This window comes from Pempheris klunzingeri, chromosome 10 (genome assembly GCF_042242105.1).
Source record: "Pempheris klunzingeri isolate RE-2024b chromosome 10, fPemKlu1.hap1, whole genome shotgun sequence".
NCBI classification, from domain to species: domain Eukaryota; kingdom Metazoa; phylum Chordata; class Actinopteri; order Acropomatiformes; family Pempheridae; genus Pempheris; species Pempheris klunzingeri.
Window position 1 is genome coordinate 16,037,395 of NC_092021.1, and position 10,277 is coordinate 16,047,671.

Below are 10,277 nucleotides of genomic sequence, written 5' to 3' on the forward strand. Positions count from 1 at the left end.
TTGCTACTGGAGGACAGGATCTGAGTATTTTCTTCACCACTTCAGCTAAATGTACAGATTATGCACACTGTATGTGTATTACATTATTGTTTTATTATCATTATCATTGATGCTTTAATGTTTAAGCAGCATTTTAATGCAGTGGCAGGTGGAGGTGGGGGTACATTTGACCACAATTTACAGTGTTAGGAATGGCTGAATTAAGCTTCTAAAGGGCAAAAATGAAGAGCTGGGTTCCCTTTATTTCCATTTCTCTCTTACTCTCTACGCATTATGTGCAGTGTTTCTCTGCCCTGTGATGTATGGTTATTTGATTCAGCACACATACATTTAGAAATATGCAATATGTGACCACCACTAGATTTTGACACAGAGAACTTCAGTAATATTACATTTAAATCTATAATAATATATATCATAAGATGGTTGCATGTTTTGAATTAAATATTTGAATCTACAGAGTAATACTAAGGTGTCAAATAAAGGTAGTAGAAATAAAAAAAACAAGCTGAGTAGAAGGCAACAAGCACATCACTTGCTAAATCTATTTTGTGCTGCAGGGAATCAAAGCCCCCGAAAACAAATTAGGCAACAATAGTTCCTTCTGTAAGGTAATGGAGTAGTACTATGAAGTAAGATGAAAGAAATACACACATGAAATACCTTTAGTATTTAACGTAAAATGATTTATATAAACTGTAGTCTTATCAATAGGTACTTTGCTGTAAACTCCTAATGAAATATGTTATTGTGCACCTTTGTTATAGATTTTTGAAATAATCGTCTGATTATATGAATATTTTGCAGCGATACACTGTGCTTTTACATTGAAGCAAAAGCCTGCACTTCCTGCCACAGACTCATTGTCTCTGGCCAGCTTGACGTGCGCTGTAATTAAAGGACCATTGCTGTTTTGTTTGCTCTGTGGATGTTCCCCACTCAGCACTCAGGGAGTGGGGGGTTAATAAAAATGATGGGTATGTTTTAAAACAAGCATGTCATTATCCTATGAAGTATGAACATGTGGAATACTCAGCCCTACCTAGTGAGATTATTTTATTCTTGTATAATTCACAGACTTTGTCTTTAGTTATTTCTAGGATGTTTGAAGCATTTAGGCCTACTTTTTTGATTATAATGAGCACACTATTGGGCATGAACAGCCTATTTAGTATGGGTTAAAACAAATGTTAGGATACAAGATAGACCCATATTCAGGTATTTATAACAGAGACAATATTGGCAGTATACAGTCGCACTTAAAATACCAATGAAGAAAGGCCACTAAAAGCAATTTACAGCCCACCTCCATAGAGGACATGTCGTTAGTTACCAAAACCAATATCTTTTCAAAATAGCTAAGCATCTTTGCATTAAAAACTAAATCTAATTTCCCAATAATAAACTATATCACTGTATCCATCCAGAGAGCCATCTTTTCAGAGTGTCAACACATTACAGACATTTGTCAGAATCACAACAGTGCACACAATAACTTCATACAGTACCTCACAAAGCACACTGAAGGAGCATCCATTGGTAGAAAGTAGCCTTCACATACTTGAACATACTTGAACTGTGCTTAAGTTCAATCTTATGGTACATTAGCTTAGTAAACTAAGAAGCTAATTTTATTCTACTGTATGCTTCTATAACGCTGCCTTTTACGGGTAAATGTTGTAGCCTGCTTTTTATACTAAATTCATATGACAGCGTTGGTTACTTTGTGGACTGTGACATATTAAGTTAATATTGTTAACACCAAATAACCAACAAATAGGCTAAATGTTGTTTAAGATGAAGCCTCCAGCATACGGTTATATAAATAAATAGAAGCAGTTACAATTAGCCCCAATCTTTACCGGCTGTAACGTTAAAATGAGGCTCACATCCTAATGGATCAAATGGAATAGTCCATTCTAACTGACTGACTGACTGTTTACCTGTCTGACTGACTGACTGACTGACTGTTTACCTGTCTGACTAACTGACTGACTGACTGTTTACCTGTCTGACTAACTAACTGACTGACTGACTAACTAACTGTCTACCTGTCTGACTAACTAACTGACTGACTGACTAACTGTTTACCTGTCTGACTGACTGACTAACTAACTGTCTACCTGTCTGAGCAACTGTTTACCTGTCTGACTGACTGACTGACTAACTAACTGACTGACTGACTGACTGACTAACTAACTTTCTACCTGTCTGAGCAACTGTTTACCTGTCTGACTGACTAACTAACTAACTGACTGACTGACTGACTGACTAACTAACTTTCTACCTGTCTGAGCAACTGTTTACCTGTCTGACTGACTAACTAACTAACTGACTGACTGACTGACTGACTAACTAACTTTCTACCTGTCTGAGCAACTGTTTACCTGTCTGACTGACTAACTAACTAACTGACTGACTGACTGACTGACTACGCCTCACTGGTTGATACATTTTGCAAACTAACTGCCTAACTAACTGTCTACCTGTCTGACTGACCAACTGACTGTCTACCTGTCTGACTGACTAACTAACTAACTAACCAACTGACGGACTAACTGACTAACTGTCTACCTGTCTGACTGACTAACTAACTAACTGTCTACATGTCTGTCTGTCTGACTAACTAACTAACTAACTAACTAACTAACTAACTAACTAACTAACTAACTACCTAACTAACTAACTAACTAACTGACTGACTGCCTGACTGACTGACTGACTGACTGACTAACTAACTAACTACCTAACTAACTGCCTGACTGACTGACTGACTAACTAACTACCTAACTAACTGCCTGACTGACTGCCTGACTAACTAACTGACTGACTGCCTGACTAACTGACTAACTGTCTGTCTCCACCTGGCGGAGCAGGCTGTAGCTATGCACCGTGGTTTCCAGGGTAACGGTGTCCACAGTCCCAAACAGAGTCGCTGCTCCGCACACACACACACAGTTTACTCCGCAGTTTGTAGCTCTGCCTCGACTATGTGCTCACAGTAAGTAAAACAAAACTCTCTGAATTTCAATAAGAACTTTTGTGTAGCTGCAGTTCTTTTTTTTTTTTCCTGTAGTGCCCTCACTTACAGTGTGTGTGTTTATTTGGCTTGAGTGCATTGGCTGCGGTCAGCTAGCGCTAACGCTAACGCTAGCTAACCGACGCTAACGTTAATGTGGTTGGTGGATGCTCATCACACTGCTTGACTGTGTATCGGGTTTTGTTTCCATTTCCACTAGAAAATCATTAGTTCTCATGAGTGACGATCTTCAGTCGACAAAACCTGGCAAGTACAGCTGTTTATACTGACTTAGCGTTAGTTTAGTGATCACGTTGTAGTCAGCAGGGAGATTATTCTGCTGGACCCTGGAGGGAAGATGATGCCATGGAGCAAGTTTAGGGTAGTAGTGTGGATCAAATGAAGCAACACACAGGGATTATGTTTTTCCTTTTTGTCTTTCTTCATTGTGTGTGTGTGTGTGTGTGTGTGTGTGTGTGTGTGTGTGTGTGCTTTAACATTACAGGTGTGAAAACAGGGTACCAAGGAATAAATGGCCACATCTCCCAGATCCCAGGACTGTCCCCAACCCTCAGCTGCCTTCCTGAGGAGAAGGGCCGGGGCCGGAGGGCCGGCGTCCTACAGAGTGATTCTGACTATGTCAAACTTGCAAAACAAGGAGGGCATAAGGGTAAAGCCATCCTGACGCCTGGTCACTACCCGTTATACGTCTCTCTTTCTTTCTCTCTCTCTCTCTGGTTGATACATTTTGCCTTCATATGTGTTAATCATCCATGTTCCACAGGTCTTTTGTGGCATGAGGACACAGTGATTGCATCAGAGGACGATGGCAAACCAAGGTAGGCTACTTCCAATACTTCCACCAATATTATTGATAATATACTATTCCATATACAGTGCTACCACATTGTTATTTCACTTCTCTACACTTCAGTATATATTCCAGCTGTCATTAAGTAAATTATACCTGCCATATCTCTGTATTATTTTTTGCAATCAGTCTAATTAACGTTAATGAGAAGAGAAACCCTGGAGCTTTTCAACTGCTAGAGCCGCCCTTTGGGACAGACAGTTTGTCAGCCTGGGAGAGGGATGATAGCAGCAGCAATGGCAAAGAGAAGGTAAACAGAGAAATACAAAGTCATTTACAAAGTAATTTAGCCACATGAGCCACCACCATAACAATTAATTCTCTCTCTCTTCTGTTGTTTTATCCTATTATGACCCCATGTTTTAAGGCAAACTAATTGTTTCTTGGTCTGGCTGAGCTACTATGTGGTTCAGGGACCTGTTTCTCAATGATTTATAGTTCAACTGAGAGTATTAAAAGATATGTTGCCTATATTTACATACATATCCTGTGACTTTGCTTTGCTCTCTGTAGGAGAACAATGTGCATTCCAACCGGATGGAGATATTGCAGTCACCCAATCAATATCATGTAACCAGTAAATTCAAGAGGATGTAAGTTTGTGTGGTCACAAGATGGTGCTGTTGTTCTGTATAATATTCGGCATAAGTGGCTGGCGTCTCAGAGTGCAACCGCCTACACGTCCAAGAGAATAGATTCATTCGATTATTACAGTAAAAGGAGTACATGATTATTGGAGTTGAATAACTATAATATTTCACCTAATCCACCTAATTTAGAATCAGTTGTTCTTGGTGTGTAATTTAATTAACTATTGATAAACATTTTTTTTTAAAAACCTGGAGCATGAATAAGGGATGGTTCACAGTTTTTCATGTTGGTTTTAAAACAATAGTCCAGCACTCATACATCAAAACAGTTTTTGCATGATAATACAAGATCTCATCATGATGTGCTTTTAATGTAAGCGATGGTGGACAAAAGCCACTGTCCTCTTTCCAAGCAAAAATCTATTTTATCTGGAGCGAACATGAGACTTCAGCCACCCGATTTAGACAAATCTTCCAAAGTTAAAGCCCTTTTGTTACAAATGTCCTTCTCTTTCTTACCATACATCCATCCTCAAGCTCTGCAGGGAAATACTGTTCAGGAAAACACAAAGGGAATTTAGTACCAAGAAGACTGTAACTTTGGAGGACTTTGGATCCACTTGATTTGATTAATCTGGACTGTTAAAGCTTGATTTTAACTCCAGATAAATGTTTGAATGCATTTTTGAACAGCCTGCAGATTTTGTTGCCCATCACTTACATTATGAGCAAATAAGAAGGGGATCTATTAATGGTCAGTATGAACAGGAGGCGTGATTACAGCAAGCAAAACCTGATTCAATGTGCATCTGAACAACTGACTTTGAAAGATTGTGAAGCTGTCCTTTAAATGTTGTTTACTATGATCTACAGGATTCTTTGCCAAAATGTTTGGCTTTGTTATTAGCATTACAACATACATATACACTAAGTGTGATACAGCCTTCTGAATCAGTGTATTTAAAAGGATATTGTCAGTAACATGTAGACCTTATGTCTCCATGTTGTGGTGAAGTCATGCTCGTAGGTAGGCTGCACATTCATGTCAAATGAAACAGCACACATAAAAATGGCTTTTGGTCCAATCTGGATGTTCACCAGTTTGTTTTGGCACACAGCTCGTTTGTGCTGTGGGTTCACTGTACCTTTGGGGAAATGACTTGTCACCTAAAATAACCTCATATATGACGCTATGAAGACAAGACAGTAAAGACTGCGGTCACAGTGCGTGTATTGTTACGATACTGTGCGTCACAAAGGATCCACTGCAAATAGAATCAGCTATTTTCATCATTGGAGTGTAGTGATCAGCTCTTCAGCGTCTTGATGCAAGATATTGAAGCTCAATAGAACAGGGAGTCTAGAAAGGTCCTGAAACAGGAGAGACTCACAGAGTAATAACAGCTATTTCATATTGATTTCATATGACGGCTAAATCTGAGATTAAATTACCTGTTCACATGGATAGTTAGTGGTTTGGTGTGAGATGAAGGGAAAAAAAAGAAATAATCAGAAATACCAGTTGTTTACTCAGTACTTTGATGGAAGAGAACATTGGTAATGAGTAGCCAGAGTTTGTTTTGGTATACAATGCTCGAAGGGTAGGGTCCATATTTAATATTTAAACTGTGTCTGCTGTAGTCACTCCGGTTAATCTAATACGCACTTCTGTGGCAATAACAAAACATCACATTATACTTGTCACTACAAAAGCATCTAGTTTGAGTTCCATGAAAAGGCTTTCCAAAAATTGCATTTCCATCACATTTGGACTTTAATGCCTTTGGTTTTCTCACAGAATATTTGACAAGAAACCAGCCCCAGTCGACATGTCTAAGCTCTTGAGCTTTGGTTATGCAGGGGACAGCAAGCAAATAGCCAACACTGATTTGTCAGGTAAGTAGCATAGTGTTTCTGACAGTTTGAGTTACAATCTTCCAGGTCACCATAAAGCAATTTCCTTCCTTGCTTTTTCATCATGCTATCAAAATTCACCTCTATTAAAATAAAAGGAAATGAAGCCAAGCCGTTGAGCGGTGTATTGATTTTAGGTGACTCAATAAGTGGATATAGTACAAATGTGAGGTGTGAAACTTAAAGATTACAGCCATTGAGAATTTATGATGCCTCTTGGCAGCACAATGCAGATATTATTAATGAATTATGCGATAATGATGAGGTGGACGACTCATGCTCGTGTACATTTCCATGCCAACAGATTAGAAGACTGCCAGTGCGCGGGAAAAGGATGTACAAACTCTAATGCTTCCAACAGGAATAGTTGCCATCCTCACCTCTAACATTTATTTCTTCACCCCTTCATGATGAGCCACATCAAACGTCATGTCAGATGTATTACTCAAGTGTAAAAGTGCTTCAGCGAATTAAAGCTAGGACATTTTATTTATTTTGCCTGTTAGTGGTGCCTGTTCGTCCAGAAAGCACTTTGTTAACTCTTGTTTTTTTTCTGTCTGTAACTCTGTAAAATGCAGCTTTTGGGAATCAAAGTCAAATTATTCAAATAAAATCTTAGTGATTCAAAATGTTTCAAAATCATTTTTACTGTTGTCTCATATATCAAAAGTGTAATTGTACTCACAGGCTGAAATCTGAATAATTTAGCATAATTTGCCACATAACACTGTCACATTACAGCGAATGAAACAAGAATGATAATTTGATGTAGTTGATGTCTGCAGGGAAAATGTAGGATGAAGAAAACAGCATTTCTGTTGGTTGTACATTAAGATGGCTCTTTATGTCATTGTTATGACATACCAATGTGTTGCACGCCATTGCCAGAGGTTATCTCAGTGTTCTTTGGGAAAGCTCGATGTCATAACATGGAGGTTACACTGTTTGAAGGTATACTGACGCTTTGGAACTGGGCCAGTAATTTGTCTGTGTTTAATCTTGCTCTGTTTGTTTGGAGCTGATGGATGTTTTTGTGAGAGCGAGGACAGGTGCTACTCCTCTCTCCGGAGCCAATCAGTGGCCGGGCCAGAGGCCACCACTATATCAGCTCTGCAGTCAGACATAACTCATAATCAGATACGGCTGCAACAAGTATTTGGACGTTTTACGGCAGTGCAACTTTTGAAGACACTTTAAACTTGATTTTAAAGACTCTCCTGCAGTCATGGCACCAATTTTACTTAACTGTTTGGGAAATGACCACAACGACTATATCAAGTAAGTATTCAGGGAGCTCAATGCCATTTTGAAATGACTGTTTCTTCTTGTTGCTCTTAAAAATCAAATTAATTTATGTTTGGTCGTCCATTCAGAGCATATACTGCAGTACTGAGTTTTGATCTTGATCTGTCCATTTATTAATATGCTGCACTATATTGCATTTAGAGAACAGGTCCAAGTGAAAAATCCTTACTTGGACACCATGGAGGAGGATATTCTCTACCACTTCAGCTTGGGCACCAAGACTCACAACCTCCCAGAAATGTTTGGAGATATCAAGGTTTGTTAAACACTAAGAAAATTAACTACTTTTGGGGATACGGCGTCAAAAGCTAGCAAACTGATTTTACCAGGTATCTTTCTCTGTTCCCCGTAGTTTGTGTGTGTTGGTGGCAGTGCGAATCGAATGAAGGCCTTTGCCCAGTTCATCCACCAAGAGCTGACGCTGCCTGGAAACCCAGAGGAAATCACAGATATCTGTGAGGGGACTGATCGCTACTGCATGTATAAAGTGGGGCCAGTGCTTTCTATAAGTGTAAGAACAATGACATACTACAAACATACAACATTACTCGTTTAATAATTAGTTTGAGGTCTTGTTTTTTTTTGTTTTTCTGAAGTAATTTCCATCCTGATCTGTTTTCATCGCAGCATGGCATGGGTGTCCCTTCCATCTCAATCATGCTACATGAGCTCATTAAGCTGCTGCACCACGCTCAGTGCCGTGACGTGATCCTGTTTCGCCTCGGAACATCAGGTGGAGTCGGTAAGAAAAGTTGTTTTTGGAAGAGAATAAAATAGAGCTGCCCCTGAGTAGCTCTTCTATCACGGCTATGAAAAATAGGGAAAATGAAGAATAGATTTAACGTTCTGCCTGATGCTGTCTCTAGGTCTGGCTCCAGGGACAGTGGTGGTCACAGATAAAGCGGTGGACTACTCCTTCCGCCCTCAGTTTGACCAGGTGGTTCTGGGTAAAGTTATCACCAGGAGCACCGAGCTGGACGAGGGTGTGGCCAAGGAGCTCCTGCAGTGCTCCTCTGAGCTTAAAAACGTTCCAACAGTGATTGGAAACACCATGTGCACCCATGACTTCTATGAAGGTATGAACAGCACCTCACGCTCAGGTTTTTCTGTGACCACAGTTATAAATCATTTGTAATCATGAGGTCCCTCATGAGGCGTAGAACTTAAACAGGTCAAAACCATTGGTCAGGTGGTGATAAATCCTGTGCTCTGTCTCTCTCTAGGTCAAGGCCGACTTGATGGAGCTCTCTGTTCCTTCTCTCATGAAGAAAAATTGGAGTATTTGAGTAAAGCCTATGAGGCCGGAGTGAGGAACATTGAAATGGAATCCACCGTATTTGCTGCCATGTGCCGTGTTTGTGGCCTTAAAGGTATTGCTCTTAATACAAAGTGTAGAATACTGTGTATAAGTTAATGGCTTTGGAGATACAATGTGGCAAGTAGAACTTCAACATCCTGTAATTAGCCCACTTCAGTGTTGGTCAGTAAAGGCGTAAGTTGTACAGAATACAGGATAAAGAGTTCTGTGCTTCTCAGTTCTACTGATTTCTGATGAGATCACATGATGTCCAACATTAGCATGCGCTCTATGACTGACTGAATCTCTTTTTTTCTCCAGCGGCCGTGGTCTGTGTTGCATTGCTGAACCGCTTCGAGGGAGACCAGATCACCTCCCCTCACGATGTCCTGATAGAGTACCAGCAGAGACCGCAAATCTTGGTTTCCCACTTCATCAAGAAACACCTGGGACATATTGTCTGAGACCCCTACTTATTCCATCCTAACCCCACCCTCACTGTATATAGCTTTGACTGATATATATATATATATACTGCACTTAATATGTTATATGTGTATTAGGCACTTATTTAAAAAAGTTAGGATTTGTATGATTAAAACATTTAGTTTGTTGTGTGTTGTGTGTAAGTATGCATTGTATCTTTTAATATTTAATACTCGTGCATGGTAAAATTAATTTTCTAAAAACTGTGTTCTGTATGTTCATGTTAATATTTGACTTACACGTATGACTCTGCCAAGAAAGTTTTTCAACATCAGTTTGTTTGCCTGCCCGTCATCACACCATCACAAATAATCTTCAGACTGGCCTGAAAATGAACAATTGATTATATTTTGGTGGTGATCACAGTCTGCAAGTTACAGACAATAATGATTTTAGCAGTAACTACAGATCCCTACAGATATTAGGCTCAAGATACCTATTTCACATTTCAATGAAGTGAATACAAATCTTTAATAATAGGAAGTGAGCAAACTGTTTGCTAGGTTGACAATCTGTTAGTGGCTCCTAGTTTTAAGGCCGACGTATGTTACATTTACTGGCCTTGTTTATCCAAATGCAAACTTCTCGAAAGCAGTCAATAAATATTGATAAATGTGCATATGGGTCATTTCGATTTGTTGGAGGTGCCTGTTTATCATCACTCAGACACACTGTATGATATTGTATCCCTCTTGAGGTGCTGTACAGTTTGAAACCTACAATAAAAGTCAATAATAATTGCACTTTCTCACCTGGTGGTTAATACTGCAGTTGTTGTATATCAGTTTACTTTGT

General features: G+C 39.4%; 2 protein-coding genes across 2 annotated transcripts; both read left to right on the forward strand.

Annotated features, from left to right (window-relative positions):
• The first annotated feature begins 2,947 nt into the window (after window positions 1-2,947).
• On the forward strand, window positions 2,948-6,981 carry LOC139208875 (uncharacterized protein C7orf57 homolog). Its single transcript, XM_070838644.1, has 8 exons — window positions 2,948-3,001; window positions 3,240-3,286; window positions 3,525-3,689; window positions 3,804-3,858; window positions 4,020-4,140; window positions 4,404-4,483; window positions 6,279-6,376; window positions 6,699-6,981. Exons 1-8 carry the CDS (start codon window positions 2,991-2,993, stop codon window positions 6,701-6,703), a joined length of 582 nt encoding a protein of 193 aa, XP_070694745.1. The 5' UTR covers window positions 2,948-2,990; the 3' UTR covers window positions 6,704-6,981.
• Window positions 6,982-7,501: 520 nt separating this feature from the next.
• Window positions 7,502-10,230, forward strand: upp2 (uridine phosphorylase 2). The gene is made up of 7 exons (XM_070838671.1): window positions 7,502-7,672; window positions 7,841-7,955; window positions 8,052-8,210; window positions 8,327-8,441; window positions 8,566-8,775; window positions 8,923-9,069; window positions 9,318-10,230. Exons 1-7 carry the CDS (start codon window positions 7,620-7,622, stop codon window positions 9,458-9,460), a joined length of 942 nt encoding a protein of 313 aa, XP_070694772.1. The 5' UTR covers window positions 7,502-7,619; the 3' UTR covers window positions 9,461-10,230.
• Window positions 10,231-10,277: the final 47 nt, after the last annotated feature.